This window comes from Temnothorax longispinosus, chromosome 6 (assembly GCF_030848805.1).
Source record: "Temnothorax longispinosus isolate EJ_2023e chromosome 6, Tlon_JGU_v1, whole genome shotgun sequence".
NCBI lineage: Eukaryota > Metazoa > Arthropoda > Insecta > Hymenoptera > Formicidae > Temnothorax > Temnothorax longispinosus.
In genome coordinates this window covers 17206171-17228207 of record NC_092363.1, presented here as the reverse complement: position 1 = coordinate 17228207, position 22037 = coordinate 17206171, and the positions used below count along the sequence as shown (strand labels likewise).

At 41.0% G+C, this 22037-nt stretch overlaps 2 protein-coding genes across 3 annotated transcripts in view; both read left to right on the top strand.

The window, feature by feature from the left end:
* The first annotated feature begins 93 nt into the window (after positions 1-93).
* On the top strand, positions 94-7391 carry Scaf6 (SR-related CTD associated factor 6). Of its 2 annotated transcripts, none has more exons than XM_071780497.1 (8): positions 94-328; positions 1254-1424; positions 2030-2690; positions 2777-2848; positions 3113-3515; positions 3588-3991; positions 4130-4495; positions 4864-7391. In XM_071780497.1, exons 1-8 carry the CDS (start codon positions 310-312, stop codon positions 5156-5158), a joined length of 2391 nt encoding a protein of 796 aa, XP_071636598.1. In that variant the 5' UTR covers positions 94-309; the 3' UTR covers positions 5159-7391. The 2 variants fall into 2 exon arrangements, with proteins under 2 accessions (XP_071636598.1, XP_071636599.1); XM_071780498.1 differs by lacking the exon at positions 94-328 and adding an exon at positions 357-610.
* Positions 7392-18891: 11500 nt separating this feature from the next.
* Positions 18892-22037, top strand: part of Cwo (hairy/enhancer-of-split related with YRPW motif protein 2) — a 45767-nt gene continuing 42621 nt past the window's right edge. Inside the window, exon 1 of the mRNA XM_071780190.1 lies at positions 18892-19102. The gene's annotated coding sequence lies outside the window, so the exon portion shown is untranslated. The remainder of the gene's footprint in view (positions 19103-22037) is intronic.

Sequence of the window (22037 nt, the reverse complement as noted above, 5' to 3'; positions counted from 1 at the left end):
AGAACAGACCCTAAAAAAATGTCTGTCCGCGCATGCGCGAGAGGCATCAAAGTGCCGGCGCTCAGAGGACGCGAGTGACGCGATGCCCAACGGGTTGGCGGCCCTGCCGGCCGCGCCGCCGCGAGGTTGTAATGGCGACGTTTAGCGCGTTGTCCGGTCCGCTGACGTGAGTGAATGATGCACCACGAGACGGTGCCCCGTTTTCATGCACGGTACGACAATCGAGCGAGCGGACGGTACGTGCACGTAACGTTTTAACGGCGCAACTTTGACGGAGCCGTTGACGATCGAGCGTCCCCGCGCTCCGAGATGGACCAGGCACCCGCAGGTGAGCACGCCGATCCGGCCGCACAGGCGCGCTCTCTCGCACGCGTTTCTCGTTTCGTCCCTCGCACCGTCGCACCTCCCGTTCTCTCACTCTCTCCTTCTCTTTCTCTTCCTCCCTCTCTCTTGCTTGTATTTTAATTAATTAATCCGTATCCTCCCGCATTAACCATAAAATGTGCCTTTTGCTTCCACCTCGCTGTTCCGTTTGGTTGAGCGACTTCCTACGAGAACAGAGTAGTGCGGTGACACTTTCAAATCGCTGGTGTCCGGATTCGCTCGCTAGGTTACTTCCAAAAATTTATATCGAGATCACACATATGTATTTCAAACGTAGGAAATAAAAATGTTAATTGAAAAAGGTTTTACGAGTAATTAATACATGTTAATGATGTTTGCTTGTCAATTTTGGTTATATTTATGTGGACTTTGTTTCTTCTCTTATTAAAGTTATATTTTTTGTTTTTGCAGTAATTACAATATTGCATATCGTTTGTGGAATAAACAGTATTACCTATGACATTTTTTTTTGGCTTTGATTGCTCTTTATTTAAGGTTGTAAATGGTCGCACATATTATTTACAGATGAGTGTTTATTCAGGAATAATTCATTGCGTAGATAGTTGTATATTTCACTTTTGACTGCAGTTTGTGTCCCTTTTGAAAACTTTACTAATCGTCATATAAGTAGTACTGTTTATTTATTGACGATATGTATTGTATTGCGTTGTTTTATTTATATTCTGTTATTTGTTTTTGCGCAGTTTTAACTTTAAGCGTCTTCCAATGACTTCTTCGACAAAATAATATGTAGTAACGATCCAATTAGAATAGCTATTAGATTATATATAGATCATATATCTAATTTAATTCATTAGATATTAGTTTGGGTCTGATTCTTGTTCTTTTTTCTTGCTCATAACATTCAGACACAGAATTGCGGAACATCATAGACAAACTGGCGCAGTTTGTCGCACGGAATGGGCCAGAATTCGAACAGATGACGAAAAACAAGCAGAAGGACAACCCGAAGTTCGGTTTCCTGTTTGGGGGGGAGCACTTCAACTACTATCAGTACAAAGTGACTACAGAGCAAGCCAGTAAGTGGGACATAGCCCATTAACAGCTACTGTGATTAAGAGGCATTAAAAAAAAAAAAAAAAAAAAACAGGCCATGCTTTACTCAACTAGCAAAGGAATGACCTTGAAAAGCGATACAGAGTCTGATTCTCCATCATCCTCTCAAGATTTTGGGATTGCTATTTGTTAAGCAGAAACACTTTTACACTAAAGACACCTTGCATTCCTTGGCAATGGCGATTTTGAGAAGATGTAGTTTTAAGATTCTTGCTGGAGTTTGTCTAACGTGAAGTACATTGCCAATGTATTGCTTCAATCTGTGTGGGGAAAATACGTGCCCACCCGTCCAAAATAGCGTGCCCTGTAATATATCTTAGTACTGTAAAAATGCGAAAAAAAAGAGAAAAAAAGAAAAAAACGAGTATAGTGCTCCCAAAAGATTTACCGAGTTTTCCGATACTATACTTCTCTCATGTAAATGCCCAAGAATTTTCTTATACGCATCGATATAGAAGATAAGACTTCGCAGAAAAAAAAACAATCGAACTATTTGTATACAAATTTTTCAAATATCGATTGACAAGGACTCAGCATCTCACAATAATCCACCGTCATTCGTTTACAGTTTTAAAGCAAAAAGGAATAAATCCAATGCAAAATGCAGACCCACGTTTAAACGTTTCGCAGCAGCAGCAAACAGCCGCAAGCGCCGTCTCGCAGCCACTGAATAACGTCAATCTTGCGTCCGGTCTGAGTACGCAAAACAATGGAATAAATCCGGTGGTCGGGATCGGGCCCCAGGTCGGGAGCCAAGGCGGTCCCGTTTTGCCTGGACAGATCGGAGGGCCGGGAAATGCAGGACCGCCGATTGGACCGGTTTCCGGCGCCATAGGAGGTGTGAATCCGCCGATCGCCGGAGTCGCGCAAGCGGTTAACATCGCGGGGCCGCCCGCGTGGCTGCAGAATGAGTTGGCGAATCTACAGTCGCAGCAGACGACGTTGCAGGAACAAGTGAGACAATCAGAACAGAACCTGGCTGCGCAGCATGCTGCGTTGATGGCACAACAGCAGGGAAGAGTAGAGGATGCTGTGAGGCAGGCACAGGAACAGGCTTTACAGAACAGTGCGCAAAACACAAACACAGACTTGGCTGCATTTGACGCGGTCCTACAACCGATCATCGATAGCTGCACAAAGGATAGCATAAGCGCAGGAAAGGCCTGGATACTTCAAAATTCGCTTACATCGCAGAGCAATCAAGTTGTCGCGGATCATTTACTGAAGAGGTACGTTTTAATATGTACATATGTTTCATGTTTACGTATGAAAATTATATATTCGTTTTTATCTCCATTTAAATTTTCTTTTTCAGAGTAATTCAGGGGACAACCTTCAGCCATAAGTTGCACATTATTTATCTGGTGAATGACGTTTTACATCACTGGTTAGTATCAATACATGTATTATACATGTATATGACAAATCAAAATGGATTATTTTTATTCTTGGATATTTTATTCTCGTAATTGTAATCGACTCCCAAAATAATTCCAATATAGTTTCTATGACTGCTAAAGTTTCTTTTGATTCTTTTAATACAATTTATATTTGTTTATATTTACAATTTTGTAATAAACAGCGATATGTCATAAACTAAAATGCGATATCGCTAACTATGCACAAGATATATAATTGGATACTTCCTTAGTGCAAGAAAAAAGTCTATGGATCTCCGCAAAGCAATGGAAAGTGTTGTTGTTCCCATGTTCTGTAACACTTCACTAGCGGCATCCGACGAACAGCTTAATAAGCTAAATAAGCTGTTAAGTTTGTGGGAATCAAAGAATAATTATTTTGACGAAGGCATCATAGATAAGTTGAAACAACCGAGCGCATCCTGGTCAGAGTATCAAGCTAATTTAGTGGCGCAGCACGCCACCGCGATTACTCCTATTACAGCGTCGACGAAACAGACATTCGATAATTATCAAGCGCAACACCAAGCTTTTGTCACTCACGCACTGAGACAGATCCAGAATATTGAACAACAAAAGATGGCGATAGATCAGCAATTGAAAGCTCCACCGCCGCCACCACCACCGCCTCAATTGGTAGGGCCATATTTTTTTCTTTAAACTGAACATTTATTTTTTAGATATTTATGAAAAATTTTATCTGTACAGAGTCAGCAAAGTATGCCAATACCGCCTAGTCATTCTGGTCCTCCAAGCACAATGGGTACAGATGTGAATTTCAGTCAACCACCACCAGGATGGAATGTCCCTCCCTCAAACGAACCTCCGCCGTTTAGCAATGTCCCTTTACCAGACTTCTCAAAGCCACCACCGGGTTTTGGACCGCCGCCTGTCATCCATGAACCTTCAGTGGAGGATTTGATGCCTAGCATGCCTTATTTTGAGCTTCCAGCTGGTTTGATGGTACCTCTAATAAAGTTAGAAGATGGTGAATACAAGCCATTGGATCCAGACGCGATAAGACTTCCACCACCAGCCCCACCGAGTGATCGTTTAGTTGCAGCTGTCGAAGCATTTTATGCACCACCAAATCATGATTCTCCTAGAGATAGGTAAATATGGAAATGATATATAATATGCATATATAAGTTATAAAAAAGAATGTATTGAAAAGATACATATAAAAATATAGAAATTACTTTTTTTCTACATACTTGTTCTATAAACAACAATTTCAACTATATTTGCAGTGATGGTTGGGAGAAATTAGGATTGTATGAGTACTACAAAGCGAAAAATGGCGCCCGCAAGCGTAAAGAAGAGGATATAATGGCTGGTATTAGGCAGAGGTCTAAATCTCCATCGCCGATTTTACGGCCGAGATCTAAAAGTCCTAGTCCGCCAAAGAAACGCTACCGGAGCAAATCGCGCAGCAGATCACGATCGCGATCGCGAGGCAGAAGTAGATCGAGATCGCCCGCAACTAATCACAGACGCAATAGTCGCAACAGCAATCACGTTAATAGGAGCCGAAGGAGAAGGAATAGTAATAAAGATCGCAGTCCCGATAGAAGATTGGATAGACAGGATAGAAGTCCAACTCCTCCTAGTTTTCTGTAAGTAATAACATTTGTAAAGATATAGAAATATGATATATGAATAGAAATATGATGTTTCGAAAATGAATTATCATTTAATCTCGTAATTCCTTTACTCATAATATTTAACTCCCCAATCAACCTCTTACAAAACTAATATATATATGAGATGAAGGTCAAGGATCGGATTTGGGATTCTGATTACAAGTCGATCGCTCTCATTCAAAGCTACGCGTTCTCACTAACTTCTTAAAATTTTTTTCTTTTAAACTATAATAAAATGTAATTGTCTTTGAATGTTTCTTTTGTATATCTTTATCTTATCCATCGACTCTCTATATAAATAATTGTATTATTACAAAAAATTTTGTTTTACATTATTTCAGTGGCTCCACTTACAGTAAAGCTCCACAAGAGATTAGTCTGGACGAGAGTAATAAAGGGCATCAATTACTCAAGAAAATGGGCTGGAGTGGTGCTGGTCTCGGTGCGAACGAGCAGGGCATCGAGGCGCCCATTTCTGGAGGCGAGATTCGTGATAAGAACGATCAATACAAAGGAGTCGGTATCAATCTGAACGATCCGTACGAGACCTTCCGAAAGAACAAAGGTCAAGCGTTCATCACGAGGATGAAAGCTAGGGCGGAAGAACGAGCTGAGGAAAGAGGGGATCGCGACTGAACGCCATTGACAAAACGAAAATTCTGAATGTTTACGATACTTTGTGTATGGGGCAAGCATCAGCCACGAGATATTAAAAACATTTTCGTTTTGCATTGGACATCCATTCGCAATTCCAAAAGGATTTTGTGCTATCGCCTATGAGGGCTAATTTAAAAAATCGACGTACTTTTTTGACTCTGAAGCAGTTGTCTTTCATTAATTCTGAATCCTTGTTGCACATGTCACCAATTTTAAGCCATCACAGGTGGGCGCTGATTGTTTTACATTGAAATTGCACTGATTATTTTTATCGGGAGCTATCTTAATCACAATCTTACAATTCGACGACAATTAGTGAGTATTGTGTGGGATTAAATTGTAAATTTTTAACATAGATAAAATTATGAATATGATTAGGATTTGTTTCAAGTTTAACGTGTGATCAAAAAGATGCTGAAACAAATACTGAATCTTGTTACACAAAAGTTTGATGAAAAAAAGAGATTAATCGGATTTGTAATTATATAATTTTATATATTGGAAATTTAAAATGAGAAGCGCGCAATCAACTTCCTTCGGTCCTATTTAATATATTAATTATATTCCATACATAATGATTAAACAAATTTCGTTCCACTTTCATCCATTACTGAGATGATAATGTAACTCACAGTATGTACAGAAGTACAATTCGTTTTGTGCCGTAAAATAGCATGGACGTAAGAAACACGTGAGGAATAAAAATACTTGTATTTAGTAAGTTAACAAATGATTATATTGGATACATTGAACGATAGCTCAAGAATAAAAACTGTACATTTATTACGAAAGCGAATGCGAACCATCGCTATCGTTTGCTGTTTCCTCTCTGTTTCCTCTTCCTAATATTAAATATATTATCAAGAGAGAAAGAAAAGGAGAGAACGTTTGAAATCGGTTAATCCCAAAATCAAAATTCCATTGGGACACATCACTCGCCATTATTTACTTTTGATAAACTAGATACATGCACATCACATAAAGTAACTTTATATTTACAATCACATTGTGTTATTCTTGTGTAAGCCCATTTTATATAATTTATAATTCGCTTTAGATTTCATGATAGAGTTCTCTATAATTTTACATGCCATCCGTTTGGATGTATTTATACCTATATGCATTTTAATATATATTTTATTTCTCTTTAAATGTTGTGTATTACATAGCGCATATAAAATTATAAATAGAATTTTAGCCTGAATTCTGACCTAAACTATAGATCGTCCAAAAAGCGAAACTCATTCCTTATTCTTTTATATTCTTAATTTTATTACTCGTTCTTTTTCTTCACGCTGTTATAATCTGCTTTGTTAAAACTCGCAAGAATAGCTCGTACTTCGTTCTCGTGTCTGTACAATCTTAAACATCGCGATAATTCGACCATGTGAGAATCTCTCTCGCGAGAAAGAATAGGAAGATAAAAGTGACGCGAGACAAAACTGTTCTAATTGAAAGGAGAATATCACGCGGCGTAATAGGAGCGTTCTTCGACCGCTCGTAACAGAGGCGTCTTCTTATCGCGCGTCACGTGCGCGCACGAGAGACTTAAAAGAATGGAAGAGAAAAAAACGCTCGGTGGAGCCTCGTTTAACTGGCTACGAACGGCTTGGCGGAGTGACCGGCTACAAGTTAATCGCGAGTCGCCTTCTTGAACTCCCCCAGCGGCAGCTGATATCGAAACCGATTAAATCCAACGGCGAACCGGTTTTCTCGTGATGATAGCGGCGGTCCCCCGGCCGTCACGTTGGGAGCGAGACGTAAACAAAGCCGGATGATCGGCCGACTATTCCGCGCCGCGCTGTCACAACACCCGCGAATTCTTTTCGCCGTCGTGCGAGATATATGCGAAAGTTGCGCAGAATCTCTTTAACCCGCCTGGCCTGGCGGGGCTTATCGCGCGAGGCAAAAATAAATCTTTCGTGCGTCGAACGAGAATGATATATCACATTTTCGCGAGCGCATGGAAAAATGGTAAACGCTGAAAAGAATGTATAAGTTTATCGGAGAAACGTGTGCGAGTTTTTATGAAAATTGTGTATGCGTGCGCACGCGTGATTGTATGAAAAATCAAACTGTTATAGGTCAATCACAATATATTTTATTAATTCTTTTTCTTTTCAGATTGTTGTATCGTGGCGCCTAAATTAACAATGCTAAAACGCTTATGATTTATGCTTATATATGTAAATATAAATGTACTTTATATCTATTCTGGCTAACACAGAATATTCTAATATCGGAGTAATATTGTAACAGTCCAGTTATATTACAAGAATTTTACAATATTACTGTAAAATTGCCTGGAGATAGGATTTAACTGTTGATACATTTTGTATACTCGTATATGCAAGGAAATCCCAGAAAGTGGCGATAAACTTAATCCTGACGCTATAACTTTTATTTTTAATGATTGAGAAACACGTGTACCGTCTACCAGACGTATATTATCAATTTAAAAGTCATTGAATCACTTACCGTAAGATATAATTATTGTTCTTTTTTTTTGTTTACTTTTAACATAATTTTAATGCCTGGTTTGGATTTTTTTTTAACTTATTTTCATGTATATAAATTTTCATGTATATAAATGATGTACATATCAATTTTTACCAATGCAGATTAACTCAAATCTCGGTTTAATTCACTTTTTATCTTCTCCTAGTTCTAAGAATTAGAAAAAGATTAAAAAGCAAGTTAAACCGAGATTAAAGTTAATTTACATTGGCAGAAATAGACAGTAGTCGGTAAGGAGAGAAGAGAAGTGGAGGAAACTACGCAAGTACGTCGCAAGACGTATATGGTTGTAGTGTCAGGGGTTATATATCTGGTTAAACTAAACAACTTTTATCTCATTTCCGGCGTACGGTGTCAGTTTTTATAATAACAAAAGAGAATTGTAACCGCGCGATTTTCAATTCGAAGCTGATTTTCTTACAAGATCGGATTTGACTGAAAATTATTTTACCTGTGCTACAACTTTTCAATCTTGACACCAAACCACTGTTAAGAGTCTGTTAAGGTTACTCGAGACTGACTGAAAGTAGATTTTATCTGTTTATATTTAGATTACGCAAACTTTGATACGTTAACCCATGCAATACCGGAATACGCGGATCTGTCATGCAAGATCGGGTGGTCTTTTATCTCCTCCACAGATAGCCTGTTCAGTTAAGGCGAGTGGGCTTTAAAACGCAATGATATGCGCTATCTATCATATTTCACAACTTAATCTCCAGTGTCGCTTTTCTCATTGCTGACAATTTTTGTAACAGGAATAAAGAAGCGATTTTATATCAATATAATATGCAGAGAGATTTCACGTGAGAGGTTTTTAAGACAATGACACGAGAGTGATCGTTCTTGATCTTAATCATGCATGACTGAGAGTGTTATTCAGTAATCGGTAATTTAAGGATTTGCGGATGACATTTCGTTCCACCCCGGAGAACATGACGTCTTAAATATACACTTTTATAAGACGTCTAATAAAACTGAGAAAGACGTTATGACGTTTTATGACTCGATTTATGACGTCTTTGAGACGTTTCATAGACGTCTTATTTTAATTAATAATTAAGTTAAACGACCACTTTTAGACACATTGTAAAATAAAAATGGTTAATACGGAACTACGTTAACAGGAAGGAAAAAACCAAAGGGGAGCTAGTGTTGTTTAATAAATCGGTATATTAATAATTTAATATTTACATAACTTTGATAACAATCTAACAATATAACGATCTTATTCTGATCAGGTGAAAGATCTCGTTTTTAAGATAGTGATATGGGAGTGATCGCTCTTGTGTGATTAATCATGCATGACATCAAGGCTGTGATTCAGAGATCGGTAATTCGCAAATATATAAGAATTCGCGGATGGACACTTCGGTCTCACGAAACCGAATCGCACGTGCTGTCGGCGGCTGGGCGTATCAACGTCTCTCCCGTCCGCGCACATGTCAACGTACTCGACGTACGTGCCGGCCGGTTCCCAACGTGATTGATACAATTGACCGATCCGCGAGGACCGCGAGGGAAGAAGAACGCAGTCGCGGGAACGGTCACGTTCGTGCGTGATCCGGCCGCCGTTGCGCCGCTTGGAATTCCGGAGTCCGAAACGCCGCGACGGGAATCGGGAGCGAGACGAGCGACCGGTAAACGTGAGCGATCCGTATCGGAAACTCTCACGTTTCCGCCCGATCCGTTATCGACCGCACGTTATCACGCGGCGCGAGGGCCGGGAGGGCCCGCGCTCCGCGCGTTTCGTGGGAAACGTGCGATACGGGCGATGCGACGTGCTGTGCGTGCGACCCGGTGCGTCGTGCGTGCGCCCGTGCGACCGTTGCGGCACGTTCGGGGGAAGGCAAACGTGACGCCGGGCACGAAAAAAAAAACCCGGCGGCGCCGATAAGAAGCCGGCGATTACGTCGACGGTTTGGCGGACGGACGGATTGGCACGCCGATGGACGGCCAGGCGTTATTTCCTGGAACGTCGTCGCGGCTCCGTGAGCCGAGCTCGAGCTTGTCGTTCATGGAAGCGCGGGATAAAAATCGCAGCGTCAGAAAAACGCCCTACCGAGAAGCACTACCTGAGAAAAAAATAGAGGAACGGAAGTGGCGATCCTGATAATTTTGAGGGAGCGGCACTTCTTTTTTTTCCCCGCGGACCGCGTTTTATCAAATTTTTCCTATCGGCTTTCCTGTCGGAGAACATCGTCACGCTGTTGTACATTTTTATTCGAGAATTTTTATGCTGCCACGTTGTTAGAATCATTATAGTTAAAAGAAGATGAAGTGACGGCCTCGCAAAGGAAGGTCCACGGTTACACGATATATTAGCTCCGGAGAGCGACACCGGTACAACGCAAATTGACATTTCTGAAGGGGGTTCAAACTGCTCCCTCTGACCTTTCGGCGCGCATCATTAATGAAGCAGATATCTAATTTTATGGTGCGTGTTATGATACGGCGAGCAATGGTGCCGTTTTATATCGTCGGCTATTTATGGCCGCGCATAGAATACATCAGTTTCTCACGGAGAGCTAATCTTTGCGACCTCCAAGGCGAATGTAGCCTGCATAACAGTGCCATATAAACAACAGCTCTATATGCAGCTGACACGCATTATTTCCTTTTTTTTCTTAAATAAATAGATACGGAAAAATTTTTTTTTAAATAAACAATTTTAATTAATTTTTAAAAATAATTCTAATTAATTATTTTAAATAGAGACGCGAAAAATGTTTTCAAAACCATCTCTTTCGAAAACGCCCATTAAATAATTTCAATCATTTATTCCCGATGATCACTTTGTCACAAACTTGTGTTTATGATTTTGGTAATATATATATGTACTTTAGAGGTAAAGAATGGTATTATTAGAAATTTAGAGAAAACAGGATTTAATATCTCTATAATTAAAAATTTCCAATACTTTTTCTAAACATTGTATCTTAGAAACTAGTAATAATGGACAGTAATAAGACCCTTTATTGTACAATTTAAACTCCTGATTACTATTAGACAAACAATTACACCTGGATAAACTATTAGAAAAAGTATTAACTCCAATTTTGATAAAAACTGATTCTCTACCTCTAAGGTACAGATATAGTATTCTTATTTCAGTATTATGGGAAGAATTTTAAAAACTTTACGGCGTAAAGATGAGACATAAAATTTCGATTCACCGTTTATTGCGGGAATTAAGAGAAGTATTTTTTTTTTAGAATGACATTGAGTGGCAGCTGCCGTCGTTTGTCAGATAAGTGAACACGTGCCAGTAGATATCACCTACTCGCGGCGACCGTATACCTACTTTCGAAAACTAAATCGCATTCTACCACGGGCGACCTCGTACGTATAGCTGTCACGTAAGAACCGGATCTCGTACTTCAGACGCGTATTTAGGGCGGAAGTGCAAGTCTGGCGACAGTTTTAACTGGTGGTCACGGCTCTCTGTCACTCGATTCCTTTTACGGACTCGGCCATGCCGAGAGCGCGCGATAATCTATCAATGGAACGACCGTTTCACTTTGCACATTTTTCATTTTCGCGACCACACGCTAATCCGTTTTAAATTCAACGAAATATTAAGCATTGTTAAACCTCGAGGAAACGTGTTCCGTTTGGCAAAAGAGTTGAAATTATACGAATGCGAACTATAGAATGCGTATTCTAGTATATTTTAAATAAAGAAGTTAAAAGATTGTTATAAAATTTAAGCTAAAGAGGAGCACATAAGGTTTCTTCTAAGGATTTTATAAACTCAATCGAATAATATAATAATAATAATAACTTCATTCAGTTAAAAAGAAAATGGAAAATACGTGACAATAAAAAATCATATAATTATTTTAATGAAACAAAAAATGAGGTAAAGATGGACAGTGATCGAGAAGAGAAAAAAAGCAATGGACAGAATCGAACATGAGGCAATGGATTAAAATATTTTACAGCAATATAGAAAAGAGATATGAGAAGAGAGGGAGGAGAATTTTTTTATAAATCTTTCAGAAGGTGAAAAGATATTGTCTTTAAACAGTTAAATATGTATCGTTTATTTGCATCTCATGTTTATTAACTAACGCTGCTCCGTTTTGTGCCACATATCTTGCGCTTAATTGCAGCTACGTTAGTCAGGAGTTATCGCAGGTATTATCGTCGCTAATTGCGATAATCGTCGTTAATTGTGCGACGATCTTTTACGACGCGCTTGTTGCACCCGCTCGTTTTGCAACGCGAGTATCTTTCTGGGAAAAAGTTCAAGTCGTTCGTTCGCGAAACTTCTGATTTCTGCCCAGAGGAAAAGAGTAATACCAGAGAAAAAGATTATAATTACCGTTCATTTCTCTAAAATATACAGAGAAGGTTGAGCGTGACGCGTATGATGCGTTGCTGCTTGAAACAGTATATTATTAGTATTGTATAAATAATAGAAACGATAACGGTGTTCGCAAACAATGGGTGAAGACAGACTACCGAGGGTGTAAGAGATGTTTTCGCAATTTATCGCGCGATCTGAAACACTGATATCAGAAATTATTCTGATCGAGTAATTTGTGATAATATTTTCCAGGAATTCAAATACACAATTGATAAAGAGGGATACTTGCACGTCTCACGTAGAAAAAATATTACTGCAATGTGTTTCATCAGAACACATCGCTTTCATTATAATATTAATATATTTAAAGTGCATTATAGAATCACATATTCTTCTTTCCAAATATTCCAAATGAGACGTGGTGTACAAATACTTCTTTCATCCACGTACATCTCTCGTAAATAGAAATAAAAGCGCGATGAAAGAGAAGCTCGCAATCATTGGGAAGGAGTTTTTCTCGCCAAGTTACAGTTTTTCCGCAGCCTCGTCCTCCGTAATCACGCATCACGGATTTACCGCTGCAGGTCATTGGAAACGGCGCGACGGCAAGGAAACAGCCTCCACGGGACTCGCGACGGTGCAGCGCGAGAAGCGCTTCTCGTGCGGAGCGGACAAGAGCGGGAAAGGTGCCGCCGAGGGCCCGGGGAAGACGACGGGGGGGAATGTTCAGACCGCGTTACATTCCACGTGATCGGGAGAAGGGCACGCCTCGGCCGCGCGGAGTCACGCGCGCGACCACGCGTTCACCCTTCCCGACACGTGCACGCAATGTGGCTCGACTTGCTCGGCGCGGCGCGGCTACGTCCGCCGATACACCGATACACGGCTGCGGCCGCGGCGGAACGGTGCCCGATGACATCGTCGCCATGGCGATTTATTGCGCAAATTGTGGCACGCCGAGACCGCCCGTCCCGTCGCCGCGTCCCGCGAGCACGTCGTGTGCTCGCGCGGGCTTGCATAATACGGGAAAGTAGATGGAAAATAGTCCGGACCGCGCGACGCGGCCTCGTTCGTTTTCCATCGGACGGATCCGCACGCGCGATCGCGCGGCGAGGCCGTCGTAAACGTCTGACGCGCTTTAAATATTTCCGATCCGCGTGTATATTCGATCTTTCGATCTCGCGAGACGCTCGCGGAGCGACAAATTTATTTGTCCATGTGACTCATTAAAGACTAGGTCGTTTGCGCAAAAAGATAATTAGACATGAAGAGTTTTATGCTTCTATACGATTCCTTATTTTCTCTAACAACTATTTTCAAACCCATGCAGCTCTTGATGATAATAAAAAATTGATGATAAGTAATAAAGAATTATTGCGAGTTAATGAAAGTCCGCGCGTGGCTTATCTTGGAAGCAATTGCCTGTGAAAAACCGTCCTCGATCGTGTGCGCAATAATATTTATTCCTCCCTTCCTCCCTCCCTCCCGACAGCTTCTCTTTCCTTCGCACTTTTTTTCCCCCGCTTTCTGTCTCCGCGTCGGAATGCAACGCAGGTATATATTTAACGAGGACACGATATACGCAACGGCCGGCGCGGTGTTCCGTACCTGTCGCGCATCGAGCGCGAACGAGCGCTCGGAATTGCAAAGCGCACCTTGTTCCACCGAAGAGGTCGACACGGATTCCGTTGTCGCGGCGGCGGAGAAGGGGGAAGAATGCATGTTCGCGCGCTGCATTTAGCGGCGAGCTGCACGCTTTTGCCCTCGAGCAAGATTCTCATCCAACCCTTTCCTTCCTGAGAGACTTACGAAATGTATATATCCTCCCATATATATATATATATATATATATAACTCGATACCGTTACCAATAATTACATTGACATTTTTTATTACCGTTAGACGCGTTTTATTATCACTAGACGGACTGTAAATGGCGTTTTTTTATCTACATAAAAAGCGTGTTAACTAAATACAAATCGTATATGACGTTTTTGATTATTACGAAGAGTACCCATATAAATATTTATTCCTTGTTCGTGAACTTCAATTTAATTGTAAATATTTAATACGCAAAAACATCGTATTTGTGGAAAAAGTTTTTTAGAAAATACGCAGCCACACGTTGAATAACTGAGAGAACTTGTTATGCGCACCGAGAAAGTCGATCGGCAGAATTTTCGTAGGCGCGTGTCAAGTTCCACGCGATTAAGCAGGCCGCCTGGCGCTGGCGAGATTAAAGCTCGACGGGTAATTAAAAGTATAAACCCGATAAAAAGAGCAGCGGTCGTGGCTGCCCCGGCACGTGTGCAGCTTTTTCGTCTCCGTTCGTTTCGAAAGCGCCGCGTAAGGCCGCGGGGCGACACGCGCCGGACTAGAAAGCGCCGGCATTTTGCCGGGATTATGTAAACCAAGTATAAGCCACCGCGCACCCGTCGCAGGATGGTCATTTAAAGGTGGACGCGATGAATAATCGCTCGCGGAACAGCCGGGCACCGTTATGTCACGCATCCATCCCGCATAAATATAGCTTCGCCCGCGCCCAGCATCACGCTCCGCGTCACTCTTCCTCGCCCTAAGAAGTCGATACACTATTAAATATTGAAGAATGAAATTTAAACCAATACCTTGAGCTAGATAACATTTTGTCATTTTCAATTATCATGCGTGTTGAAATTTATTAACACAAAACAGTATTATTTTAACTTTATTAGTTCAGTTAAATTAGCTACATATTGAGTAGGAGCAGTGACTCATATAGAAATGGTTAAAAATGACTCAGATTTGGTATAATTTAACACCACGAATTTAACAGTGTAAGATTTTAGACCAAATACACTCTTGATAACGATATAATCTATTTGTACTGTGCATGGCAAAGTATATCTGTCATTTTATCACTGCAGTTTTAGGAAAGCGATAATAAGGTGAAAGTAAACTGCCATAACTAAGGAACAAAAAGGGATTCGTTCACGTCTCTACGTCAGTTGATTTAAATCATTAACGTAAAGCGTTCGCTCTAGATATTCGCGATCGGATGGCAAAAGGCTCCCGTTGTGAATGCAGCGAACCTTCTTCCGCAGCGCGATACGCGCTGCGGATTCATTCCTTTCCTCCTCCGTCTAGAAATAGCCACGCGAAAATTAGAGCGTTGCATCGATTATACGCGCGATCGAATGAATTGTATATGCTCCCTTCTTCTTCTTCTTCCCCTCTTTCTCTTTCGCGCTTTTTCTCGCTCTCGCTGCAGCGGAGCGGAGAATTCGAGAACCGACGACGCAGATTTAGAGCGGGAATTTGATATAAGTGGAAAGGGGCGATCTCTCTTAGTCTCGGCAGCCGCGACAAAGTAAGATAGGTGTACGAACTTGACGTATGCGAACGTAATACGAAGGCGCGCGCGACGCCGCCGGCTGCGAAAATAGCTGGACTTATCCTCCGCACGACGCGCACGTGAAAATAAACTCGATCTGTGGCAACCACGGGCTATTCTTGATCCGGCCTCGTCTATTACGCGCACGACGCACACGCGACCACCTTTAATTCAATTCGCTGACGAATAGTCCAACCCTTCCGGTCCGCTTATAGACGAGCTTGTTCGGGGAAAAAGCGAGATACGCGAAAAATTCGTAAACGTTCTCTGATATTCCTGCAATTCGAGGAATCGTCGCGAGGAATTTTCATTTGTGTCTCACAAATATTCGCTCTTATATATTAATCCTTAGATGGCACGTAATATTTTTAGCACCGTTAAGTGGGTCAATCCAGCCGATTTTGACAATGTTTATATAAGTGTACGAGAAGTTCTGAAAAAAAATTCATATATTTAGTTAAAGATTTATAGAAAATTATCGCATTTCTAGAAATTAATATTTTATTTTAGCAACATGTGTAGAAAATCGGGAAAGAGATATTCTATACATAAAAATTAATCATTTTACAATGTGTAAATATGACAATTTAAGAATTATTATTTAAATTTTTCATTCAAAGTTTTTAGCGTTACTAAAAAAACTTCTTTTATTTTAAATTCAAGAAAATTTAAACCAACATAAATACAAACAATCCGCGTATATTATTTACTAACAGACATTAAATTATAACACGCACTAAAAACACATCTCTAAAAAATCTTGTTAACCGTTGCTTGCAAGAGTTCTTCTCACCGTTCTTGTCTGTGCGTGGCGCACTTTGCGCAACTGGGCATTTTCGCATTTTAAGCGAAACGATCCTCGCCATCGTCAGGCTTCGCTTCTCGGCCTCTCTCGCCTTTCCTCAACGTTGACACGTACGCGAGCAGCTGTTGAACCTGTAGTTCCGGGACCGGATCCTGCCTGTGAGACAAGCCAATTTAAATTCCTCCGTCGCCGCCGGACGGAGGCCCTCTACGCGCCGATCGGAATGAAATTATGCGCCGCTTAAACGCCGCGCCGGCCGCTCGTCCCAGGCTACGTGACTTTATAGCTTGAAAGCGGGCAGGAATGCGCGCGGCAATAAATATCGACGTGCTTTTAAATCAGGACGGTGACATTCCCCCTGACGATTCCCTCGAATATCAATGTTAACGTATTAGGTGATGGCGTTTTCGAAGCGACGTGCATTAAGTTGCAGTTAAACGAGCAACGGAGACCTATTCATTTCACCATAAATTGAAAAATTATTTATTCGAAAAGTTTAATACTTACAATTTTAAGTTTTCGTAACGAAAGTCGACTATCAATTCGGAAAATGACAATGCCAAATGTATATAAATACATCCGGCGCGTGCCCTGTTAAATTCGTAGTCAAAATATGCTGAATTTTAATCATTCCTACAGATCGCCACTGCTCCTACTCAATATGTCGTTAACCCTTAAATGCCACCCGGGGTCCAGCGGACCCCAGACCCTTTAGAATGAAATGTTTTCAAATGTTCTTGCCAAAAATGGAGCTCATGCTCCCATTGATGATAGTTGAGTGATTGACCTATCGTTTGTACACTTAGCAGTACTCAGTTTACTTAATTTTTTATACTATGTTGAAATTGAAATTTTAACAATATAAGCATTTTATTCTCTTTTCTAAGCCTTGAACAACATTGAAAATAATTTTCATAACTAAATATAAAAAAATCAATGAGTAAGGAGACATTTTTCATGCTGGGGTCTTTTAGACCCCATGTGTCATTTACGAGATTCTTGAGAGGTGTGGCATTTAAGGGTTAATTCAACTAAAATAATGGAGTTAAAGTAAATACTGTTCTGTGTTGAAATAATAAATTTCGACACACATGGTAGTTAAAAACAAGATGTTAGCTCAAGGTACTGGTTTAAATTTCATCTTTTAATATTGAACAGTGCGTTAGGGATGCCGCGAGCCTTCCGTCGATCATCGCAAAACCGTCCGCTCGTTTGTCCTTGGCGAATTAGAACATTCGCTCGCAACGGCGCGTAATTATAGCGTTTACATAACTCGTCACGGCGACGTTCCCTTCTCGTCCTGGAATTTCGACTCCCCCGCGCGCGAAGCGACAACGCCCTGACGATAGATCCTCGCGTTCCCAAGACGCATTCCTCCCGGTTTACCCCCTTTCCCCCCCCCCCAGGTATACTTGAACCTGAAAGTCCCACACGAGCGCGAGCCTTGCAGTCTTGCCTCCCTCGGTCGACCGGGACGGACGGGACGTAAGCGCCGACCCTTTATTCGCCCCAATAGAATTTCTCACGCCAGAAATAGTGGTGCTCGCGTGGGCGGGCCGTTGCACGTGCTGCGCGCACAAACTTAGAGCTCGTCATATTTATACCCCGAGCCCGCGATCAATCGTTCTTTCACAGAGCCGCATTACGTTGTAAGATGCTTGCAAGTCCGACGTCACGCTCCTCGCCCTCGCTCGTATAGCGAACGGAGCGTGGATTAAATGTCAGCGTCAATTCCTTCCCCCGCAGCCTCCGGCTCGTCCGAAAATTTCATCAAGCAAACAAGATAGAAACTCGAAATTGACATTGACGATGACGGATATTACGTGCAAAGTCTAAATAATGTATGTTTAAAAAGCGAAAAAAACAAAAATCTAAATATGTCGCGGACAAACAACTTGCAGGCCTATATCGGCGTTAATCGAAATTTACATACGGGCAAAACAAACCTCGGGAGACTTTTACGTCATGTGTCGAAAAAGCTATAAATTATTTATTTCTAAAATTAAATAGTTCATGCTCGGTTTTTTTTATCTGACATAGAGACTCACAGCTCGATTAGAGGAGCCTTCGATGTCGAGAGATCATCGCGAAGCGCGGCGTGACGTCCGAAGTCGCGAGACAATCGCAGAATGCATGCCATCTCGGAATGATTGACGTCGGGAGGAGCGAAGGGGTGGGAAGACTGGGAAGGGACATGCATTTGGAGCGTAATCGGGTTCGCGCGCGAGAGAGAGCGAGTTTCGCATGTACGTATGCACGCATACGCGCTCGAAAGGAGCAGCCGCAAGACGAGAAAGGCGAACCAACGGCCGGCGGAGACGCGGAGTGGCCGCGGTGAGGAGAGGGGGAGAGATAAAGAGAGAGAGAGAGAGAGAGGGGGGGAGAGAGAGAGAGAGAGGGAGTGAAGGAGGGATGGAGCGGCGAGCGCGTGACAGGACACGTGATCGGGAGCACACGGTGCTCGCGTGACCGGCCCCGTGACGTCACGCGCACGTGTCGCATAGCGTGGTAACCGCCGCACGCTTCCCACTCCGCGCTCCGCACCGGCCAGCTCACCTTCCTCGCGCCCTTTCCCGCGCCCCGCGCACACCCTCCGCGCTACCCTGAGAGAACCCGTGCTCCGCGCTCCGCACGTCTTTGGTCAGTAGTCAGTAGCGTCGCGAGTCCCCCGCTTCACCCCCTCGACGGCGGAGACTTTCACCTGGAAAGCTGTGATATTTTTCTTTCTCTTTCTCCTTTTTCCCCTCCGTCTCTTTTTTTTTCCTCGCACGCGGGCTGCACCTTACGTCGCCCCGGTGTATTTGCATCATCGGGTGTTAGCGCGGTGTTACGGGACGCGACGATGTGCCTCGCAGTCGAGGCTCGATAATCTATTTGAAAGCCGCGCTCGCACGTTGCTCGGAACTCTTGGAACTGGTACGTAACATGTTTTCGCTATTTATATCTGTCAATGGTCAACGCGATTTTTTTTTTCGCGGATTAAGTATCCCTTCGAGACAGAATTGCGGGGCGCGTTCTTACTTTTTCGATCTTAAGACCATCGTTCTCTCTTAAGCCCGTATCGGACTACGGATTGGAATTGAGATTGGATTGGATTGAAATTTGACCAATCAATGCAAAGTTCACTAAACTTGAGGTCAGTTTTCTCTATCTTGATTGATTAAATTTTAATCCAATCTCAATCCCAATCCGTAGTCTGATATGGGCTTTACACTTTCGTAAAGAATCTGACTATCGCCCATATTCTGCAAAATTGATTTCTTTTTAATTAATAAAATCTTTCGAAATTGAGGAAACAAAATTTTTTTCAATTGATAAGATTTTTGTTTTCCTTCTATAGGAAAACATATCCTGGAATTGCGATGTTTTGTATCACATTCGTCCTGATAATCCCGATATTAGATTTGTTTTGAATGTTATTTACTCGATGCTCGTTCTCGAGGATGGAATCACGAGATTTGAGATGCACCGATCGATATCGGGGATCGATTTTCCAAAGTCACCGATATTACGAAACACGTTGCATCGATCTCTGTGCGATACGGTATCATATTATAGAAAAAGATAGGTTTAGGAGTTTCGCTAGACTTGAAATTATATCATTTCTTATCAAATATACGTAATAATTTATATACGAAAGAAAGATTTCAACTTTCTCTCTTGCATATTATAATTTGATCTTAAATTACTCCAGCAAAATTACATAATATTACACTTTAAGTTACGCGAGATTGGAGATTTATTAAATAATAAATTAATAACATTATTGATATAATATGTATGCGTGAATACAATTTAGTATATGAATATTTGTGCTGAAGTGTTGAAAAGCTAGTAGCATGTTTCGGCTTACTTTTCGGCGCGCAATGATATTCTTTTCATAAATGGCAATGGGTGAAAAATTTTGCGTAATCATTAATCTTTGCAATAGAAGAGTATACCTTGCCGTGTACCTCGTAGATATACTTGAAAGATAAATCCAATGCGAATCTCGCGCCTCGCACGCGTATGTGTTTAATAACGAAACGCTGCAGCGATGAGTAATGATATCGTGATACTCCGGCAATTAGCGATCAGCAATGGAAACGTATTTGCAGGAGATTAAACGAAAACAACGCGTGCCTTGAAAAAAGATATTATCTCCAAACGCAGAATTTTAAAAGAGAACGCGTTATTTTTCTTTTCAGTGCCAATCAGCAATTCAACAGACCTCCCTATCAATCGTTATTATGTCATCTTGCGTCATTAGCATTTATACTTTGATCTGAATCATTTTCACTCGCCTAGATTACATATGTAGATAATATGCCTCACGGTATCGAATTAATTAACGCGCTTTTGTTCGCGGAATCTCGGAATGTCATTAATTGTTTTTTTCCATTCATTCTTTTTGTCTCAATTTTTCGATTTTCACCAATCGGCGACTTGTAAATGAATTATATCTGTTAAAAGTGCGAGTGACAATTGCGATAACTGGTAGTTGAGCATTCGCACGAAGATTATTCCTGCTGCGATCTCGACGATGATGGCTATCGCGATGCGGGTACGCGATGCAGCAGGCGTGTGGCGTGTTTCTCTCGTTGTTTGTTTTTGTTTTGGCGGTCGCGCATGTGTGCGCGCATCTCGTCGAAACTATTTTCAGATACCGTATCGTTACAATTATCGCAAACACGTGATGTGTCGAGAACGCGCCGACCTTATCGCGATCCCACGAACGCGCCGTCATCGTGTATTCATGTGCCGATGAGTAATATCGCTCGTATATCTAACAGTTTCCCGATATCGTTTCGCGTAACGTGTAACGTTATATGATTTTTTTTCCCGACGCGCGACGCCGGAACGGTTTGCAGTCATCCGGTATATTACTCGCGAGAAAAATGGGAGAGAGAGTCGAGATCCGTCTTTCGTCAATTATTGTATTTCACAACGAATAATGAAGAAATAATAACGAATGATATAATATGGTTACAAATGTGAAGATTACACTGGGAAAAGAAATTTTCTGCATTTTAGTAAATATTAGTTTGCATACAACTGTGACTTTTGCATTTATTAAAATGAAGAAAATTTTACTTTTTATTAGTATATTTTTTTCTCAGTGCAGAATACACATACTGATAAAAAGGAAATATTTCTTTATTTTAGTAAATGGAGTCAGTTGTATGCAAGCTAATATTTACCAAAATGTAGAAACTTTTTTTCTCAGTGTAGCGAAGAAATATTATTCTTGCTTATCCAGATTTATGTTTGTGATTTGTAAAGTTTTCGTTAATACCCGATTCCATTCAAGAGAACTTTTCATGAGTACTTATCCTATTCAAAGATCAGTTAATATAAACATTTTTCTTAAAAACAAATTACTCTAGAATTCTGTTGACGCGGACGGTGGTCGTTAAAAAAATTATTTCACTAATGCTCCAAGAAGAAATATACTTTGCTGGTATCCATTTTACTAGATTTCGTCAATTTGAGATTTCTTTAGTATCGGAGTATCGAGATAAACATTATCTCCATTATCTGAGGATGTGAGAAATCCCAGGATGACTAATTGAAGATTTTATCGAAACTTTTTTTCTCAAAATTGTTCTTGACTCCAAGGATTAAAAATAGATGTAACATTTCAGATTTAGATATCAAACATACTTGACGTTAATCCTCATGTGGGAATATAGATATTAATTTTAGATTAACAATATTTAAGTTTCATTAATCTCATAATTACATAAGAACAGAGATTACTTTTAGTTTAACAACATTTAAGTTTCATTAATCTTATAATCATGTGGAAACATAGATTAATGTTAGATTAACAATATTTAAGTTTCATTAATCTCATAATTACATAAGAACA

Excerpts from the sequence above, each read along its gene's own strand:
- Scaf6 (XM_071780497.1), top strand. Across the intron at positions 3,516-3,587 it reads CACCACCACCGCCTCAATTG|AGTCAGCAAAGTATGCCAAT; the intron begins GTAGGGCCATAT and ends TTATCTGTACAG. Across the intron at positions 4,496-4,863 it reads CCAACTCCTCCTAGTTTTCT|TGGCTCCACTTACAGTAAAG; the intron begins GTAAGTAATAAC and ends ACATTATTTCAG.